The sequence below is a fragment of the Marmota monax genome, unplaced genomic scaffold, assembly GCF_021218885.2.
Source record: "Marmota monax isolate L192 unplaced genomic scaffold, Marmota_monax_Labrador192_F-V1.1 WCK01_AAM20220418_F8-fsc00158, whole genome shotgun sequence".
Taxonomy (NCBI): domain Eukaryota; kingdom Metazoa; phylum Chordata; class Mammalia; order Rodentia; family Sciuridae; genus Marmota; species Marmota monax.
The window spans coordinates 4,032,999-4,053,574 of record NW_026694092.1 but is presented as its reverse complement, the minus strand read 5'-3'; the positions used below and the strand labels follow the sequence as shown (position 1 = coordinate 4,053,574).

At 55.8% G+C, this 20,576-nt stretch overlaps 1 protein-coding gene across 9 annotated transcripts in view; it reads left to right on the top strand.

Annotated features, from left to right (window-relative positions):
- Bcor (BCL6 corepressor) overlaps positions 1–20,576 on the top strand; it is a 132,183-nt gene that overhangs the window by 98,516 nt on the left and 13,091 nt on the right. For 4 of the 9 annotated variants that reach the window (XM_046465027.2, XM_046465026.2, XM_046465025.2 and 1 more), the window contains exons 2-9: positions 5,772–5,897; positions 7,163–7,241; positions 8,220–11,063; positions 11,728–11,781; positions 12,263–12,449; positions 18,550–18,813; positions 19,204–19,548; positions 20,097–20,419. In XM_046465027.2, the coding sequence (XP_046320983.1) occupies positions 5,812–5,897; positions 7,163–7,241; positions 8,220–11,063; positions 11,728–11,781; positions 12,263–12,449; positions 18,550–18,813; positions 19,204–19,548; positions 20,097–20,419 (4,182 nt within the window). In that variant the 5' untranslated portion in view covers positions 5,772–5,811. The remainder of the gene's footprint in view (positions 1–5,771; positions 5,898–7,162; positions 7,242–8,219; positions 11,064–11,727; positions 11,782–12,262; positions 12,450–18,549; positions 18,814–19,203; positions 19,549–20,096; positions 20,420–20,576) is intronic. The other 5 variants (XM_046465030.2, XM_046465032.2, XM_046465028.2 and 2 more) reach the window with 3 other exon arrangements.

Sequence of the window (20,576 nt, the reverse complement as noted above, 5' to 3'; positions counted from 1 at the left end):
GGGCGGCAGGGTCCGAGGGGTTAACTGGGGTTGGGGACCGGGGAGGTCGGCCGCCTCTGGGAGACACTGTTGGGAGTTCTTGGAAGGGGTCGCATCCCGAGGGCGCGAGTGTGCGCCATCGCCGCCGGGACCTTGGTGGAGGAGGGGCGGGAGCCCTGAGCAGCACGGGTGTGTGTGGTGGGAGAGAAATCCCTTTGTTGCAGACCGATCGCGCTCGCGGAGGCGCGGAGAGGGGGCGCCCCTCCCCCTCTCTCCCTCGCTGTCGCCACCAGGGCCAAGTTCACTCTCCACCCAGGTGGCTCTCTGCTCTAACCCCTGCGCTCTGGGAGGAGGCTGGGAAGGTTCTGAGTGCGAAAAGGTCAGGGCCTGGCAAACCCCCTCCCTCCCCCATTCCTCCCCTCCTGCTCCCTGGCTGAATCTGTCACTGACACAAAACTTGGGGGTGTGGGTGGGGCACTGGGGGAGGTTAGGCCATGGCCAGTCCTTGGAAAGTGCCCAGAAACAGCACCCTGTGGGCTTTATCAGCCCCCTAGCCCCACCAGGCTGAGAGGATGCCTGGCCAGTGCCCTCCCTCCATCACAACCCTGGAAGCCCTGATGGCCTGGGACCTGGGAACGGCTGGCGCGCCCCCTACTCCAGAGCTACAGAATGCCAGGGAGAGCGGCGGGGAGGACCCTCCCCACATGCAGCCCGACAAGCCTTTTCTTCTCATCTCCCACCCCCACACAGGCCCTCCCCCCAACATCCGAAAATAGGAACTTCTTCACCCCTCCTTCCCTTGACACCAGGAGCCTGCTGCTGCTGTGACTCAGTCTGGGTTTGGAGCAGCCCCAGGAAGCGCTGGCGCTAGCTTTGGGCTTCGGTGAAATCCACACAACTCAGCTGAAGGCCACCCCTCCCTGCCTCCGCCTCCCCCTGCGAGTGAGTAGGATGGTACTGCCACAAAGGGCGCGAGCAGCCACCAGGGCTCTGCAGCCACCCAGGGCTCGCTAGACCTTGTGCAGGGCACAGTCAGGTGCTGTTCCCTGGGGTTAAACGTGGCCGGTACCAGCTATTGCCAGGCAAAACTCAAGTCCATAGTGCAGGTTAATCCTCTGGAAAACACAGTGCCAAATATTTACAGAGGGGACCAAGGTTGGAGAGGTTCAGCCACCTGCCCAGAGACATGCTGTAGGTGAGGGTGGGAGCTGGGAGGCTGCCCGGACCATGTTCTTCCTGAACGTTCCACACACAGGACCAGCTGTGCACTGGGTGAGGCCCCTTACCTGAACAGGATCCCGGGCGCTGGCTGGGAACACTGTTCAGCCACCTGAGCCAGAGACCCCTCAGGCCTGTCGAAGTCTTTTTGGTCACTGGCTGACGAATGGCCCTGGGGGACCGGAGGAGCCTAGTGAGGAAACTTAGAGAAGGGGTGCCGCCAATGTCTGTGTGGCGGGCAGGGAGGTGCGACTTGATTTCTGGGCCCTGGTACAGTGCTGCGGCCATGCCTTTTGTGTTGTTTGTGCCCTTTGACAAGCACAACTGCAGGTTGAACCCAGGGAACTGACGGCCACCTCAAGGGCGGAATAGTGGAAAGTGGCCTGGCTTGGCCCAGGTGCGGGGGTGGGGCAGGAGGGGCCTGGCGCTGTCTTCTTGCCCTCCAGCTCTACAGAGGAGCGTGCTGTCCCTTGCCTCGGTCCACAATGGTGTCTTTTTGGCAGGACTCAGCAAAATATGAGCAGTGGGTGCTCTGCGGAGCCTGTGGTTCCCCTCACTTCTGTTCATGGAGGGCACAGTGCCCCTTCTCAGGGATGCCAAGGTTGGGGTGTCTTCTAAAATCCAGCCCCTCTGACCCCCCCTTCTGCCAGCCAGGCCCTCCTCTTGGTTGTCCAGGCCATGTGTGCAGGTGCCCTAACACAGCCGTGGCCATGGAGCAAATGACTGCTCCTAGTGTGTCCCGGTGACCCAGGCTTGCAGCTGCCCCTGCCCCAAGAGCTGGGAGCCGTGCTGTGCGTACCTGATCTGCAAGCGGGTCTCCCTGGAACTGGGTGTTCCAGCCGCTGGCTCCTGCAGTCACAGTCTGCTCTTTAGGAACCAGGCACCCTTTCCTGTCTGGTCTCTTGTCTCAGCCATCTTCCCTCCTCGATCCCCTCCCCCCTCCTTGTCCCTTTCTCTCTACTGCTGGAAAAAAGGGTTAAAACCCAGAGCCAAGGTACAGCTTAGCAGCTCCCACTGCGAACAGGTTGGTGCTTGTAAAGTGCTTTTCCTGAGTGACTTAACACGTCTCGGCACTTCTAGAAGCATAGTCTGCATGGGGGGAGGCCTTGAAGTAAGGGCAAACCAGCCCTTAAATACAGCAGGAAAGTGCCTTGAGGGGCTCTGTTTATCATCGAGATCAGATCTTTTGCCCTCTCCCGCCATATCCCACAGCCAAGGGTCAGCATGGTCGCTTTTGAAGCCTTTTGCCTTAGAGGTGTGGGAGGGAGCATCTGTTTCAACAGCAGCTTCTAGAATTGGGTTGAGGTGACTGTCACCGTGCCTCTCCCTCTCTATCTTTTTGTTTTTACCCCAGTGTTCTGCATCCCAGGGAAGCCTACTGTGTGCCTGTGGGCTGTGGGCTGTGGGCCATGGGAATTCTCTTTGACATTGACTCTGCCAAAGCAGGATGGCCTTTGCCACACCTGTTACTCCTGCTGGAGGCTTGGGCTGCTCTTTCTTTGTCACCCTGGAAAAGGGCCTCCTGTCAGGTGGGGCCACGATCCCTTGGCCCTTTCTACTCTGCCCCATCTTTGGCCAGGCACCCAAAGAGTTAAAAGTCTTTAGCTTGTTGCAATGAAATTATGGCTGGCAGTGGCGCCGCTGTTTGTTCAACAGACCTCCACTTTTAAACAGTTCACAAAAAGTTCATGGGGCAGCTAAAGATTGTGTGTGTGTGTATGTGTGTGTGTGTGTGTGTAGTCCACAGCAGGATCCAACAATGCCATCCCACTTCTGCTTCTTTATGTTCACCCCCAGCCCCCCCCCCCCCAACTTTGCATGACCAAGGCCCTGGGTTCCTCCCCCAGTACCACCACCAAAAAAAAAAAGAAGAAGAAGAGAAACATGTTTTGACCCGCACAGGATCAGGTGGAAGGTTGAGGCCAGGAGTGCAGTTTCAGTGGCAGGCGTGCGAGTGTTTTGCTCATGCGAAGTTAGTGCTGCCCCACTGAGCTACATCCCCAGCCCTTTCTGTTTTAACTTTCTCTCCAGAGAGAGGGTCTTGCTAAGTTGCTGAGGCTGGCCTTGAACTTGGAATTCTCCTGTCTCGCCCTCCTAAGTAACCTGGATTCCAAGCATGCGCCTCCCCGCCTGGTGTAAACACTTCATTCTGATAGTGGATGTCATTTGTCTGTGCAGCATTGTTCTTGAAAACCCCAAAGGACCAGGGAAGTTTCATGAGCACCCAGGGGTTCTTGGTGGCCTTCTCTGAATGAAGCCCTCTTTGGATAAACAGGCTACTAGCCTTTTGTGGGAACGGGGGGCGGGGGGGTCAAACACTTAGTGGGACTACTCTGATCCTCTCTAAGGTGCCTTGAGATCACCCTTTTACCAAGGTGTGTACTTCGGGAGGTGTAGAGCGAGGCAGCTCATTTAAAGGGAAGGCCAGTTTTTAAAAACCGGGATACCACAAGATGAATTTTTTTCTTAGGCATCTGCTTCTTCTGTCTCCTTTTCTTGGGGACTTGATGGAGTAAGCCTTTTGCTCCTGATGGAATTCCTGCATTTCATCCATGCATAGGAAGGGGATGGCATAATATGGGCACTGCCACTGCCCAACCACCAGGACACACCAAGGAATGATAGTCTGCTTTCTTATTAGACCACCCAGAAGGTCTGTCCTTTTGTTAAAAGGGGCAGCGGAGATTAGGAAGGGGACCCTTAGTGGGATGTGCCCTGTGGTCTGCCACGCACTGTGCTGCAGGCCTTCCCGTTTGCTTTGTTTATTTAGAAGATGGGAGAAGAGCCCATGAGGTCCCCCGCCACCTTCCCTGACACCTGAGTCAGTCATTTCGGGGCACTGTGGCTAACCCCTCAGAAATGCTCCAGTCTGTCTGAAGAAAAGACCCTTTCTAGGGAAATAGCTTCTCAGAAGCCCACCCTGCCTGGCACTTCTGCAGATTGCTGCCTGTCCCTCGGCCCTTCCTTCCTTCCCTCCCTTCCCGATTCATTGTTGAGCTGTAACTCTGTGTGGTGTGTCGGTGCGAGTGGATTGTGATTAACAGACGTTGTTCTGTGGATGGGGGCTGGTGGGGGATGCTGGTGGACAAAAGACCTAGTTAGGACAAAGAAATGAAGAAGGATAGCCTGGCTTTGGGATTCTGCCCTCCTGGGTGCTCCCCCAACCCCCAGCTCCCCGTCACTGTGGCAGAAGAGTCCCTGGACCTGGTTCCTCCAACCAACCGACCTGGCAGTCTGCTCCTCCGTGTGCTAAAGTGTAAAAGCAAGCATTTGCATATTTTCTCCTGCTAACAAAGGAAATGTGTCGACTTAGGGAACATTTGGGCTTTCGGAAACTGTGTGGGTGGGTGTGTGAGGGAGGAGAGAGAAAAGTTCCCCTGATGATCTGCACACCAATTATTTCACACTCAGGTTTTAGTCCCGTGGAAAAAGGCCGTGGCTGGCCCCGGACAAGGGAAACTGAGATGTGTTTGTGAGCAGGGAATTGCCAAGGGCCATCGGTCCCAGGCATTAAAGGCTCCCCTACTTATTAACCCAGCATTTAACAGCAGGATATGGGCTGAAGCGCAGTCAAAAGAAACGGCTCAACCTCCAAAGAGCAATTAAAATCCTGCACGAGGATAAATCACGCGCCGTGATAATCCTGTTAATAAAATGCAGCTTGTCCTGACCCTTCACTCATGCAGCAAACTAGAATGTGATGTGGGTGGGGGCGGTGGGCAGAGAAGGTAAGGGGGGGGGCTATGGCCTGGGCTCCTCCGCCTCGGCAGCCCTCCCCTCCCCGGAGGTGGGCAATGGGTGGCTTTGGCCAGCTCTCCCATGTGCCAGCGGCTCCCAGCCCATCAGCCTGGGCTGCAAAGACTTCTGCGCTCGCTAATGATTTCTTGTCCCCAGCGAGCAGGCGTCATTGAATTACTCAGCCTCCTCCCTCTGCAGCTCCAAGGCAGAACCACCCAGGCAAAACCACCCGGGTTAGGTGCTTAATCTAATCTAGGGCTCTGGTGGGGCAGCCCGGCAGCCCCCCGCCCCGGTTTCACCCTCCACCTGGAAGTTGCACACGCAGCAACCTTGGAAATGCAGCCCTGGGAACCCAGCAGAGTTTGAGCCCTGGACCTGCCGCCAGCACCTCGCTCTTGTGCTCTTGTGCCTTCCGACGACAGCCCCAGGGAGGGTCAGTGCATGCTTGCCAGTGATCTGGCACCCACGGCACTGGTCCCTGTGGCTCTTGCCACAGCGCGCCCCCCCCCCCACCCTTGGATAAACACTTCCTTCTGTAGCAAGTGGCAAGAATGAATGCTTCTTTCTTGACCACCGTACACTTTGAAAGGCTGGGAAAGGGGAGAGCTGGCACAGTGACATGGGCTGTTTCCCTTTAATCTGCAGCCCTCCCCCACTGCCCCCTGCCAGGGAAGCCTCATCCCCCTGGCTGGATATGGGGGTCAGATGGGTCCTCCTGCGGCCATCTGTAGACCATCCAGCACAGCCTGTACGGGTTGCCTTGAGAGAGGCCTTCTCTACTTCGCTTTCCTCAACCTCCTGCGAATTTTTTTTTCCTTTTTCTCTTTTTGAAACAGACTAGACGCTTGAAGGCAAGCTGCCATCCAAGAGGACGACATGCTCTCAGCAACCCCCCTGTATGGGAACGTTCACAGCTGGATGAACAGCGAGCGGGTCCGCATGTGTGGGACTAGCGAAGACAGGTGAAGGCGCATGCCCGGCCGGGCCTGGGGAGGGAGAGCTCCCCTGCTCCCCTGCACTCCTGAGCAGAGCACCTCACAGCCGCAGGGGCCCCGGCAGGGCTGGGGGAGAGCCATCTCCTGCCTGGCTGGCGGCCCTTGATTTACAGTTGGAACAGGCAACCTGGCTCAGCGAAGCATTGCCGCCCTTTAAAAGATTAGCCCCTAAAGCGGCCTTTCCGTGCACTTTCGTCCTTAATTTATTATTTCATATTTATGAAGGAGAATTAATCCCAGTCTAGATGCTGCTTTAACTCTAAATGTCAGGAGTGTGGGCCCAGGTGCATCGGCATTCCATGCGCTTTTAAAACAAATAGTTTGCTCAGTAATAAACGGGGAGATGGCCACCCTTTCCTGCGGTGGAACCCGGGCTGTGGGTTTGCCCTGTGCTGCCTGTTTGGTGAGGCCATTGGCCCCTGCTTTCGGATGCCCGCCGGCTCTGTTATGCTTCCTGATCAATAATTTGGGAATGGGGGAGAGGCGACCTGCTGAACAGTAGACGGCCCGAGCGGCTCTTTGGGGTAATGATGAAACTTTTCCTCTGCTGCTTGTCAGCGATTCTGTCCTGGGGATTTGGAAGTTGGCATGGAGCACTTTCTTTATCGATGCGCTCTGATAACAAGTCCCAGGGCAGCCGCAGCAGCCTGGCACAGATGTGTAGCTTCCTCTTCAGCCTGGAGCAGCTGACATTTGTGTGATAGTGGTGTGTATCTCCCCCCCAATCCTTTTGATAAAGGCAGTCGAATATGACTTCATCGTCGCCATGGAAACCCATTTTCCTAGGACATGGTCCCTAACTTTGTTTTGGGAAAAGTTTTGAAAGCCTGCCCTTGTGCTTGACACAGAAGTGGCTGGTGGCGGGGCCGGCGGCAGGCTCCCGGCTTCCACCCGGCTTGGTCTCCGGCTGTTACACTTGCCCTCCAGGACGGCTAGTGAGGATTGGCCAAGCCAACGCAGCCTCTCTAGAGAAAAAAACATCTCCTGGGAGAAACAGATGTGCTTCAATTTCTGACTTGCCCTCCTCGGGGACATGTTCCATTGGTGTCCCCCACTATCGGGCCTTTCCTGTTTTTCCTCGCTGTTTTGGAGGCAACTTTCAAAGTGGGTCATCTGGGGGTTAAGGACAGTCAAAAGTCTGGGATTAGTGGGAACTGGTCTGGTCTGGGGAGATCTGGGAAAGAAGGATTCAGTAAGGAATGTTTTCATGAAGTTTGTGTCCTTTTAAATAGGAAAATTCCTGTAAATGATGGTGACGCTTCAAAAGCCAGACTGGAACTGAGAGAAGAGAACCCCTTGAACCACAACGTGGTAAGAGATTAATGGCATCTGTTGATGTGATATCTGAATATCAGTGATCTGTAATCAATCGTGCATTAATTTGCATGACATTAAGGGGCTTGGCGAGGGAGGGCTTCCAGGCTAAGCCATATAGAAAGCCCTGCTGCCTTGCCCTCTGGGCGATGCACCCATTTTGGGGGTTTTGCTTTTCTCTCCCAGTACTGGGGATGAACCCAGGGCTTCATGCATGCTAGGCAGGCGCTCCACCACTGAGCCCCATCTCCACCCAGTGTACCCTTTTTGACATGCTTCACCCCCTGAGGCCCCCCCATGGTTCAGGTCCTGGTGAGGTGTGTGCCACCCGGGTGCACCCAGCTGGGTAAGTTTCCAGCCTCCCAGTATCCCCTTAGGGTTTACCTTTCCAGTAAGATGTAAAACACGACTGTGTCTCTGGGCACCAGGGAGAGGAAGTCAAAAGAAGCAGCCACAGTTTGACCCCTGGCCTCTTTATTGATTTAGAAATCAGACAGCTAAAGCCGTCCATTGCTGTGTCCCACTGCAGATTGTTTTCTTGTCGTGTTCAGTGATGCCTTCCTATGACTGGGAAAAACAAAGTGACCGTTCCTCCCTCCCCTTAAACCTTCCCGGGCCCTGGAGGGACCAGAGAGCCCTGGGCCCCATGAGAGGGTGCAGAGAAGACTGTGATTGGTGTCTTCTCTGGGTTACAGTCAAGAATTTTTGCTGAAAGGGTAAATTGTCCAGAGTTCATAGATGGCTGAATGAACGGGTGGGCCTCTAGTCCAGAGGGAGGAGGCTTTGTGTTTTCACGGTACTGGAGTGAGCCAGGGTGAGGGGCCGTGAGCCTCAGGATTCCTGCCCTCAACCTTTTCCGGTGGGGATGTTAAGGCTGATGTCCTGGGGCCCGGCTGGGGGTGTCTCTTCAGGGTAGTGCTACTGCTTTTTGTAATGACTGTCCCAAGTAATTGGCGTGTCCATTTCTCTGCAAAGGTGGATGCGAGCACGGCCCATCGGATCGATGGCCTGGCTGCGCTGAGCATGGACCGCAGCAGCCTCATCCGGGAAGGCCTCCGGGTCCCCGGAAACATTGTGTACTCCAGCTTGTGTGGACTGGGCTCCGAGAAGGGCCGGGAGGCCGCTGCGAGCACTCTCGGAGGCCTCGGGTTTTCTTCGGAAAGGAATCCAGAGATGCAGTTCAAGCCCAATACGCCCGAGACCGTGGAGCCGCCCTCCGTCTCCGGAAAGGCCCCCAATGGCTTCAGTGCTATGTACAAAACTCCGCCTGGAATACAAAAAAGTGCTGTGGCCACAGCAGAAACCCTGGGCTTGGACAGGCCCACCAGCGACAAACAGAGCCCTCTCAACATCAATGGTGCTAGTTACCTGCGGCTGCCCTGGGTCAACCCTTACATGGAGGGCGCCACGCCAGCCATCTACCCTTTCCTCGACTCGCCAAATAAGTATTCCCTGAACATGTACAAGGCCTTGCTACCTCAGCAGTCCTACAGCCTGGCCCAGCCGCTGTACTCCCCCGTGTGCACCAACGGGGAGCGCTTTCTCTACCTGCCGCCGCCCCACTACGTCAGTCCCCACATCCCTTCGTCCTTGGCCTCTCCCATGAGGCTCTCTACGCCCTCGGCCTCCCCAGCCATCCCGCCTCTCGTCCACTGCCCAGACAAAAGCCTCCCGTGGAAGATGGGCGTCAGTCCCGGGAACCCTGTCGATTCCCACGCCTATCCCCACATCCAGAACAGCAAACAGCCCAGGGTGCCCTCTGCGAAGGCGGTCACCAGCGGCTTGCCAGGGGACTCCGCTCTCCTGCTGCCTCCGTCGCCGCGGCCCTCGCCCCGTGTCCACCTTCCCAGCCAGCCTGCCGCAGACACCTACTCCGAGTTCCATAAGCACTACGCCAGGCTGTCCACCTCCCCCTCGGTCACCCTGTCGAAGCCATACATGACGGTCAGCAGCGAGTTCCCCATGAGCCGGCTCTCCAACGGCAAGTATTCCAAAGCGTCAGAGGGCGGAGAGGGTGCCCAGCCGGTGCCCGGGCACACCCGGAAGACAACGGTTCAAGACAGAAAGGACGGGGGCTCGCCGCCTCTGTTGGAGAAGCAGACCGTTACCAAAGACGTCACAGATAAGCCGCTGGACTTGTCTTCTAAAGTCGTAGATGTGGATGCTTCCAAAGCTGACCACATGAAGAAGATGGCCCCCACCGTGCTGGTTCACAGCAGGGCTGCAAGCGGCCTCATGCTGTCCGGAAGTGAGATTCCAAAAGAAACATTATCTCCTCCAGGAAATGGCTGTGCTATCTATAGATCTGAGATCATTAGCACTGCGCCCTCATCCTGGGTGGTGCCGGGGCCAAGTCCCAACGAGGAGACCAATGGCAAAAGCATGTCGCTGAAAAACAAGGCGTTGGACTGGGCCATACCACAGCAGCGGAGCTCCTCGTGTCCCCGCATGGGTGGCACAGACGCCGTGATCACTAATGTGTCAGGGGCAGTGTCGAGCGCGGGCCGCCCAGCCTCGGCATCGCCAGCGCCCAATGCCAATGCAGATGGCACCAAGACCAGCAGGAGCTCCGTGGACACCACGCCGTCCGTCATTCAGCACGTGGGCCAGCCCCCGACCACGCCCGCCAAGCATGGTGGCAGCACCAGCAGCAAGGGTGCCAAAGCCAGCAACCCAGAACCGACTTTCAAAGCAAGCGAGAACGGGCTCCCGCCAAGCTCCATCTTTCTGTCTCCAAACGAGGCATTCAGGTCCCCACCGATCCCCTACCCCAGAAGTTACCTCCCTTACCCGGCCCCTGAGGGCATCGCAATCAGTCCGCTGTCCTTACACGGCAAAGGACCCGTGTACCCTCACCCTGTTTTGTTACCCAACGGCAGTCTGTTTCCCGGGCACCTTGCCCCAAAGCCTGGCCTGCCCTACGGGCTGCCCACGGGCCGGCCAGAGTTTGTGACCTACCAAGACGCCCTGGGGTTGGGCATGGTACATCCCATGTTGATCCCGCACACCCCCATCGAGATCACTAAAGAGGAGAAACCAGAGAGGCGGTCCCGGTCCCATGAGAGAGCCCGCTACGAGGACCCCACCCTCCGCAGCCGCTTCTCAGAGATCTTGGAAGCCAACAGCAGCAAGCTGCACCCTGAGGTTCCCGCCGACAAGACCCCAAAGCCGAACCCTAGCTGGAGTCAAGGGAAGACGGTCGTCAAAAGCGACAAGCTTGTCTACGTCGACCTCCTCCGAGAAGAATCGGATGCCAAGACGGAGGCCAATGTGTCCAAACCCAGCTTTGCGGCCGAGAGCGTTGGCCAGAGCGCAGAGCCCGCCAAGCCCCCGGCCGAGCCGGGCCTGCAGCAGCACCGGGATTTCATGGCCCTGAGAGAGGAGCTGGGGCGCATCGGCGACTTCCACGAGGCCTACGCCTTCAAACAGGCCTCAGGCCAGCCCGTGTTCAGCGTGGGCAAGGACAGCGCTCCCGCAGGAGCCAACAAGGAGAGCCTGGGGATGCGGGTCGCAGCTCCGTTCCTGGAGCCAACTCTGGGGAGCGACGGCCCCACCGTGACTTTTGGTAAAAGCCAAGAGGATCCCAAACCATTTTGCATGGGTGGCGCCCCTCCGAGTGTGGACGTCACCCCCACCTATACCAAAGATGGAGCTGACGAGGCCGAATCCAACGATGGCAAAGTTCTGAAACCAAAGCCATCTAAGCTGGCCAAGAGAATCGCCAACTCGGCCGGTTACGTGGGGGACCGATTCAAGTGTGTCACGACTGAACTGTATGCAGATTCCAGCCAGCTCAGCCGGGAGCAGCGGGCACTGCAGGTGAGCCCCCCACCCGCATCTCAGTACCTTTATTGGTTGTCAGTTTTGTAATGTGCACAGAGGATTGGGGGCGGGGCAGTCGGGTAGGGCAGGGCTGCAGGCAGATTGGGTTAATGGAGCTTATGGTGATTTGAATGTGTGCAAGGGTGCTCAGAGCGAGTGGTAGCTCAGCTCTTCAGAGCCGAGCTTCGTGTGTCTGGATACTTTTAAGATTATTCTGTAGATTATGAGAGAACTCCACTGGAATGCTGATAAGTTTTAATTATTATGAAGGCTGTCTAAAGACTGCATGACGTTTACCTATCAATTGCTTTGATTTCTCTGCCTGTAAGATAACAAATAGATAGAAGCGCTGCCTTAGAATGCCTTACTTGATACTTGCTGAAGATGTGTAGCAGCCGCATGTCTATGGGAATCTTGCAGTTTTTTTTCACCAAAAAGAAAGAGAAAAAGAAAGCTCGCTTAAAGGGATAGAGTATGTATTTAATTTGCTAGTGAATTATGATAGATGTTGTGTAGGAATTTCCTTAAGATATTTTACTTTTAATTAAAAGATGAATAAAGCCAAATTGTTTTGCAATGTTAAGAAAAAAATTGGTTTATGCTTATAAAAATGGATGAAGTTATCTAAATGATCCATTGAGTGCCCATTTTAATTACATAGATGGAAGGATTACAAGAGGACAGTATTTTATGTCTACCTGCTGCTTACTGTGAGGTCAGTTCTTCAAATTTTTATTACTAGAATCTTCCATAAACCTTTTTGAGTTAAATTTCATTTCCAAATATACAAAGGGAAGTTTGTGGGCCATGGTCGTCTTTATTCATTGTGCATTTTTGTTTCCTTTCTGTTGTGTTTTTTTTTTTCTTTTGTTTTCTTTGCGTTGTGTTTTTGTTTTGTTTTATTTACCTTCCAAAGAGAATGTCTGTCTCTGCAACAGTGTATGTGTGGATATGCATACACACACACACACACACACGACTTTATGGATAAAGAATGTGTGGCTACTTTCATATAGATACTCTTAAATTTTATCTGTTAAACTTTAAAATATCTGAGTTGTATCTCGTAAATTGTGGTTGGTTTTGGGCAAACTTTTCTTTGAAATTACTTTCCTTTAGTGTAAGGCGCGTGAACTCGCTCTCATGGTAAGGTGTGTGTTCTCTTTTTTTTTCTCCCGTCTCCGTTCTCTTTCTAGCGTGCAATGATGCGCTTCTCAGAGTTGGAGATGAAAGAGAGAGAAGGTGGCCACCCAGCAACCAAAGATTCCGAGGTGTGCAAGTTCAGCCCAGCCGACTGGGAAAGGTTGAAAGGAAATCAGGACAAAAAGCCAAAGTCGGTCACCCTGGAGGAGGCCATTGCCGACCAGAACGACAGCGAGCGATGTAAGTTAAACCGAGCGGCTGGCTTGTGGTACCCTGTGGGTGAGAGAGAACGGGGCCACCCTGCTCCTGGCACCTGGGGAGGCGAGAGGAAGCCCCTTGTGGATGGTGGCCCGAGGTCCAGTTGGTGGTGACTTGGAGACGTGGGCTGTTTTGCCACCTTTGGAAGCAAGGAAGGGCTAATAGTCTTTTCAAATGTCATAGCAGGTAGATAGGAATGGGGTGACTGCAAAAGACTCTTCCTGGGACCCATCTTTTCAGAGAAATACCTGGTCCTGCAGTTAAGGACACTGCAGGCCACAGGCCACTCGTGGTAGGGGTCAGTAGTGGTGGAATGGCACTGCTGGCACCCACGGGGACCAGTCTGCTCCGGAATGGAGAGCACCCGTTTTCTCCTTCCAGAGGTGTAGATTTTGTCGGAACCCGGATGAGGGCGATGAAACACACCATAGTGAGCTCAGCCGTTAGCTGCATTTGCCATTTTGGGGAGTAGGCAACAGAATCCAAGAGAACGTGGCATATGCATGAGGTGGCTCTGTCCACCAGACAGGTGGTTTATGTCCTAGAGGTGAAATGGGGGCTGAAAGTGTCCTCAGGACACTCTGCAGTCGCAACAGGCACTGGGGGTTGACTTAGGCAGTCACTCCTGAGACTTCCCAGGACAAGAGAGGTTTTGGCGTCTATTGGAGAAGGTTTTGGCGTCTATTGGAGAAGGTTTTGTCTTCATTCTTGAACACGCATGTGAACGACAGACCTCCGATGTTTTTCTCACCAAGGTGAAGTCTGGTGTCTGGGTGAATATGGAAGAGGGTGGGTACAAAACCCTCCATAGACAGGTTGGTCACACATACTGGGTGCCTCTGAGAGCTTCGTTCCATTAGTCACCGTGGGTTTAGTGCTCCTGGCACACTTGGCCGTGCCTGATGGAGTTGCGGGGAGATCTGTGTTCGGGGATGGGGGTGCCAGAGCACGCCCTTCTTGCCTTCGGTGCAATGGAGGCCACTGGCCAGGCTCCAAGTTGGGCTACACCGGGACCCCTCTGTTGGGAGTTAGTCCTGAAGAAGTTAGTTTTGTTGCTAGCGAGTGGTGGCCTTCCGCAGGCGGCAGGATCTCTTGATGGACCTGAACTTGCCTTACACACCACCTCACAGGGTGGATATATGGGGCACTGGAGGGTCCAGGTCACTCTTAGGCATAGTGACAGAGACTGCCTTCCTGCTGTCCTGGGGCAGGCACGAAGCCACCCTTCGTTCTAAGTTGCTGGGAAACACTGGCTCTTGAGAAGGTTTCTCAGACCCGAGCCGTGGGCGACATGGGCTTGAGATGGACTCGAAGGCAAGGTGTTTGTGGAAGGGCCGTCTGTCCCCAGAGGAGAAGCCCCTCTGTGTTGTGAGTGGATGGCAAATGACTCCAGAGGAAGGGGTGGGGACTTGCCAAACCAGGGTGACTGCTGCCCTCAAAGGCAAACCTGAGTACAGCCCTCCGCCCCTGCCTGCTTCCCAGAGGTTCTCGTCCCTCCCTTCTCCTGCTGAACCTGGAGGCCTGAAACGGGGTGCTGGCAGGGAGCGAGTGTTGAATGATTCCTCCCTGTCCCCTAAGCCCGTCCCAGCTGCACACAGCTGCTCTGTTCCTGGGCCCGCAGCACAAGGCCCCGTGGGCTGGGGAGCCAGGAGTCCACCCGGTGCTTCTCAGTGGCAGAGAGGGCAGGAGGAGGGCTGGGAAGGTGCGGGGCTCATTTGAAGAAGGAGGTGGGTCGTCATCTCCAGACCCTCTATGGACGTGGGATTTGTGGTTGACCAGGAGTCATTTCCCTTAGTGCTGCTGCCACTGCCTCATTCAGGGACCGCACTTGCTGGAGCCATCCAGGCGCAAATGAACAGCACGCCTCGGGTGGCCCTCCTGCCTGCCTGGGTCTCTTCCACTGTCTTCTCCCGTGTGTCACCGCGGGCAGGAGCCAAACTGTATGCCTACGGGAGGCGGGGTGCACCAGTAGGGTATAGGACACCTCCCCCAGACTGTCCCTTTCATTTCTTCCTTATGGTAGCAGGGGTGCTGGGCCCAGTTTTTATTTTAGAGGTTGAACAAATGAGCAAGGAGGCCTCCCCACACTCACATTCGTTGGTAGGAAGCGCCAATGGCATTTTGAAGACAGGAGAAGGGACAAGGGGCCGTTTGACCCCTTTTTTGCTGAACAGGGGTGACTCTCTGTGTCCCTGAGTCAAGGGGGGCTGCGCGGGACTTCCTGGCTTGTGACACTTCTCCCCGTCAGGAGAGTACCAGCGAGTCTGTGACCCACGTTGAGTTTGGAGCAGAGACACCAATGCCCTGGCTGTGGTGGGCGCCAGTCGCAGCAAGGTCAGCCTCCGCTGCCAGTGGTGGGGCTGTCCGCAGACTGAAGTGACCTCTTGGGCGACCCCCCCAAAGCCTCCAGCTCTCGCGTGTTGTGTAGGGCTCGCTGGGCATGGCTGCCACAGTGGTGAAGTCGCTTTGTTGCCACGGTGACTTGTAAATGTTGCCATGGCGATGCTTCTGAGAGGTACTGCTATGGCACAACCATGATAGATTATGGGATGTATGTGCTGCAAGTCATATGACAGTGCTGCAGGGAGCAAGTGCTAAACCATGAACGACAGTCATGGCTACATCTGCCTATATCATGTGACCAAGGGGACATGGCTGCCCACATTGAGAAGGGCCAAGAGCATGGCATCGTAGTGAGGGAGCCCACGGGTCCAGACCCCACGCCCCGTCTGCCTTCCCCCTGTGCACCCACCCCTTTGCCCCCGAGGTGACCCTGTACCGAGTGACTGGAGAAGCGCCCTTTGAGGAGGTCCAACTCAAGGTGTGCAGGAATGTGACATGGAGCTTTCCCCATAGCTGGTGGCCAGGTGCACCTTGGGCCGTCAGGGTGGATATTCTTTGGGATTATTATTGGCTCATGGAAGGTGACCCTAACATAAGGTCTTAGGGGGGCTTCACTGAAGGGAACCCAGGGCCTCCCATATGCTAGGCAAGAGCTCTCCCAAGGAGCTTCATCTGCAGCCTCACTCAAGGGAGTTGGAATCTTTGTCCCCAGAGACATAGGGGGAGGGGGAGGATAGACCCAGTTTGGGAAGAGATGAGGAGAAAGCGGCCGCGCTATGGCAGGACGCAGTCTCGGCGACTGGCAATAGTTTGGGATGGGGAACCTCAGGTATTGGCCCCTCAGGACAAGGCAGGAGGGGACTGGCCACATGGTGAGCCCTGGCCTGCAGGGCACAGGAGCACCAGCCTGAGATGAATGGGAAACAGTGGGGAGGCGAGTGCACAGTGCACCCCTCCTCACCTGCCCCCACAGTGGGCAGTTTTTCCCAGATGGAGGACCCCAGCAGAGACAGGCAACAAGGCCTCTCATCTCATGGGGTGCTCCTGTTCAGCAAGCAGGGAGACAGGTCCTTTAGGTCACCACCTGCGCCGTGAAGTAGGTGATCTCAAGTCTTCCAGGTGGTTTCCTGTGGGTGGAAGATACTGGCAGTTTTCCTAAAAGGTCGGGTGGGTGTGATCTACTCATCCCACTGTTAAGGAAGTTGACGGTGAGGCTGAAAATTTAAGTTGAAAACCCCTCAGAGAGAGACCCTTTCAACCAGGGCCAGACTGTTAGAAACACAGGGAGCTACCCCAGGCCTGTGATGGGAATAGTGTGACACGAACCGGGACTGTAAGATCCTTACTGATTGGGGGAGGGTGTGTTCTGCGGGAGGACCCCACACTGGCTAAGCTGCTGTTTGACACTGACCTTGGAGGCATTGTGATACTACCCAGTCTCCTTGCCAGCTACCCGGTTTGGATCATCTTCTCTATGAAAGACTAGAGGGGAGGGAGTACACTTTAGAAGTTTAAAATATTGGGGCTAATGTCAGGCTGGTCAGCGAGGGCAGCTTAGCATCGTTTTTTTGTTTGTTTTGGGTACCAGGGGTTGAACTCAGAGGCCCTTGGCCTCTGAGCCACAACCCCAGCCCTTCTTTGTATTTTATTTAGAAACAGGTCTCACTGGGTTGCTTAGGGCCTTCCTGAGTTGCTGAGGCTGGCTTTGAACTCGCAATCCTCCTGCCTCAGCCTCTGGAGCTGCTGCGATCACAAGCGTGCGCTGAAGCGCCCTGCAGGATCTTACCATCCTGCCTAAGCAGCCACTTTGCAGCCAAAGGGGGCCGAGTTGTCAAGTGGCCCTGTTACTGCCAGAGTGCTTAAGAGAGTCACAGAGCACTACAAGTGAGACCCCAGCCAGCCCTCGCCATGTGCCCTGCCAAGCTCAGTGTAGCACCCATGTGAGCTTAGACAGGAGGGTTAGGCCCCCAAGTGTCTTTTCTGGCTGCTGCCTATCTCTGTCTCAACTCCACCATGATGACAGGCCAGCCTTGGCCATATCCTGGGCTGGTATGCACCTCCAGAGGCCCACCAAGCTATTCCCTGCAGGGAGCCTGGCTGCTGAGTCCCAGGCTCCACTCTCCTGGTGCACATGATGCATCATCATCATGGAGAGCATTTGGGGAGGTGCAGCCATTCGTCAGTGAGAGCAGGCACGGGCCTGCGGGGGCCTTTCTGCCATTGAAAACACAGGCTAGCCAGGCGCCTGTAATCCCAGCACCTGCGGAGGCAGGGGGATCACAAGTTCAAGGCCAGCCTCAGCAATTTAGCAAGACCTTGTCTCAAAATAAAAGAAAACACATAGAAGAGGGCTGGGGATGTGGCTTCATAGTAGAGCGAAAGTTCAATTCCCAGTACCAAAAAGAACAAAAGGGAGCAGCAGCAGTGCGAGCAAGTCAAGGCCAAGGTGAAGTTGGAAATTTTCTGTGCAGCCAACCACCACTAGACACTGGCAATGCCCCAGAGAAACCGAGGTGGCCAGAAGCAGGGCTGATCTCGAGGAGGAGTGGTATTTGAAACAGGCTGAGGAAAGGAGAGCCGAGATCACCTTGGGAGGCTCACCCTTAGCGGTTCACCTGAAATTGACTTTGTGGATCAGCTCGGTGCTCCCAAGACAGTGGACTCCCACCATTGGGAATGTGGAGATCCTTTTCATGGGCCAAGGGTGAACACCCTAACCATACTGTGGTGGCTGTATGGTTATTTGTGTTTCATTGTAAATTGGGGTTGAAAGGGGACACCAGAGCAGTCAATGGTTATTTCTTGGACTAGAGCAAAAGCAGGAGGGGATGTTGATGTTGGGCTGATCGAAAGAAGCACCCACCTCCCACGCCCTGGCACCGATAGGCCAAGTTTAAGAAGCAGAAGTGGCCCCACAGGAGCCTGAGTGAGCAGTTTTGCAAGCAACTGGCCTGACCAGGCCATCCAGACACGGCCAGCCCTGAAGGGGATGGGGTGTCTTGTCTGTAGACAAGACCAGAGTCCCCGTGGGGGCTCCCCTATATCAGACCGGAAACTGGAACAGCCCCTAGCATTAGCGCTAGGCATTCTGTGTTGGCTGTCAGATTGCGCCCTTTGGAGCTGTCTCTGAACTTGGGTGTGTGCTGAGAGTCCTCGCCTGGCTGGGCTGGCCCGTCTCTGCAGCCCTGGGCCGCCTCCTGGTCCTCAACATCCCGCCTCCCGGTCCTCAACATCCCGCCTCCCAGTTCTCTTTCTTCACCGTCTCTCCTGTTGACCCAAGAGAACATGGGTGGTATGTGTCCCATAGGTGACATTGGGGGGGGGTGTATTTAGTGTCTTTATCACATCAGCCCTTCGTGTGTTTCAAAACAGTGACCTCAACAAAGGTTTCCATAGAGATGTTTGCAGCCTGGCCAGCTTGGTTGGGTCTTGCTGAGAGGCCTCAAGCGCTTTCAAAGTGGCGGCACCTCACCTGCCTCCTCACGCCCCTCATGCCCCCTTTGCAAAAAGGTAGAGAGAGAGAGTGTGGGTTGGCGCCCAGGCCTTGCTTGCTGCTGTAGTTGCTGATCTGCTTGCCAAGTGTCCTACTCTGTGCTAATGCAGGGGGACCCCGATCCCCCAAGAAGGGTAGCAGGTTACCCTGGGTGTGCTGGTCTTGCCTGCTTTTCCAGCCCCGCCATCTTGTGCGGACCTCGGTCTCAACCCTGCTTTCCCATCTTCTCGTCCCCCATCCCTATAGGCGAGTTTACTGCTGGGAACAAACATGATCCCTTTGAAGCCCCAGAGGACAAAGACCTCCCCGTGGAGAAGTACCTGGTGGACAGGCCGCCTGTGAGCGAGCCACCCTCCTCTGAGCAGGGGGCTGCTGAGGTGCCCGGTAGTCCCACCCTCCGGCTGGACAGGAAGCGCAAAGTCTCAGGTGACAGCAGCCACACTGAGACCACTGCGGAAGAGCTGACGGAGGACCCTCTGCTGAAAGCCAAGCGAAGGCGGGTCCCCAAAGGTGAGCTCGGCCGGCTTCGGCTGCCTGCTCGGGAGGCCTGTGCATGTGGCCTCGGCGGATGGCCAGGAGATGCGGACGTGTGTGGCGCGCTGGCCCCATAGACAGCATCTGAGAGGGGGGCCACGGGGCACAGCAGTGAGCATGGCCATTCCCACACCACCTCCACGAGCCCCCACCCTGGAGCCCTGGGAAGCCGCTGCCCCCTTCCCTCCCCACCCCCCATGGCACATGCCAGCCCCAGCCCAGAGATGGCCAAAGACAAAATAGGTGACCTGCTCCAGCTGACATTGACCGCATCCCTCCCCTCCCCCACCCCATTAGTGATGTGTAAGACGGTTTGTTCTCCCCCCAGGGGGCTTTTTGATTAATTTGTAGTTATTTCTCCATTAGATGACTGGCCTGAGAGGGAAATGACAAACAGTTCCTCTAACCACTTAGAAGACCCACATTATAGTGAGCTGACCAACCTGAAGGTGTGCATTGAATTAACAGGGCTCCATCCTAAAAAGCAACGCCACCTGCTGCACCTTAGGGAACGCTGGGAGCAGCAGGTGTCCGCAGCAGAGAGCAAACCTGGCCGCCAAAGCAGGAAGGAAGTGACCCAGGCCACTCAGCCTGAGGTCACAGCCCAGGGGAATAACACCACCGAAGAGAAACCCGCCAGGAAAAGGGCAGAGGCCAAGGGCAACAGAGGCTGGACGGAAGAGTCCCTCAAGTCCAGCGACAACGAGCAAGGTAGGCGGGGGCCACCTCGACCACTGGCCCTGCTCTAGAGGGCAGGTCACTTGCTGTGGGAGGGGCTTCTTAGTGGGACCAAGGCCCCAGAAGTTGAATGTGACTAGGAGGTGGCGGGCACAGTTGTCACCATGCCCCAGCCCGTTCCCTGTGCCCTCCCCACTTCCTTCCTGACTACCCCACGGCCCGGCAGGAAGGGAAGTGTGGGTGGCCCCGGGGCCTTGCCAACCTCGGGCTGTCTCCAGTTACCAGTCCCCGGGTTCCCTGTGGATGGGGTGGCCGAGCCTGGAGAGCTGGACAAGAGTCCTCTTGTCCTGGCCCTTTGAAGAAACTTGCCACTTGGCATCTTGTGGGTTAACCTATTTGCCATTTGAATGTGGGATAATTAAAATATTAATGCTTTGAAAACATAATTGGTATATCTCTAAAAACTGAAGCTGCTCCAGTGATCAGTGCTCACAATGGGCTTTTCTCCCTGCACCGGCTACAGCTGTGTAACGCCTGCCCCTCTGTCCCTGTCCTGTCCCTGCGCCCACCCCCGTCTGCAGGCCTGCCTGTGTTCTCCGGCTCCCCGCCCATGAAGAGCCTTTCATCCAGCAACTCTAGCGGCAGAAAGCAGACTCAGCCAAGCTGCACGCCGGCCTCGAGGCCTCCTGCCAAACAGCAGAAAATTAAAGACAGCCAGAAGACAGATGTGCCGAGCGCCGACGAGGCCGACGGCCAGGCGGCCGCCTTGCTGCACAAGGACCCCGAGAACAGCGAGAAGCCGTCCGGCAAGAGACTGTGCAAAACTAAGCACTTGATCCCACAGGAGCCCAGGCGGAGCTCGGCGCTGACCGGGGACTACTACGTGGACAACTCGGACGGCAAGGTAGCACCTCTGGGCCAGGGCCGCCTTGTCCTCAGACTCCTGCCTCCACCCCGCCCCCAGGTCCCTCCTGTCCTGGGGAGGCATGTCTTGGGGTGGCAGCACAGTTTTAAACTAGTAAGAATGAAACCCCTGCCCCAGCCCTCCTCTGATAGGCTCC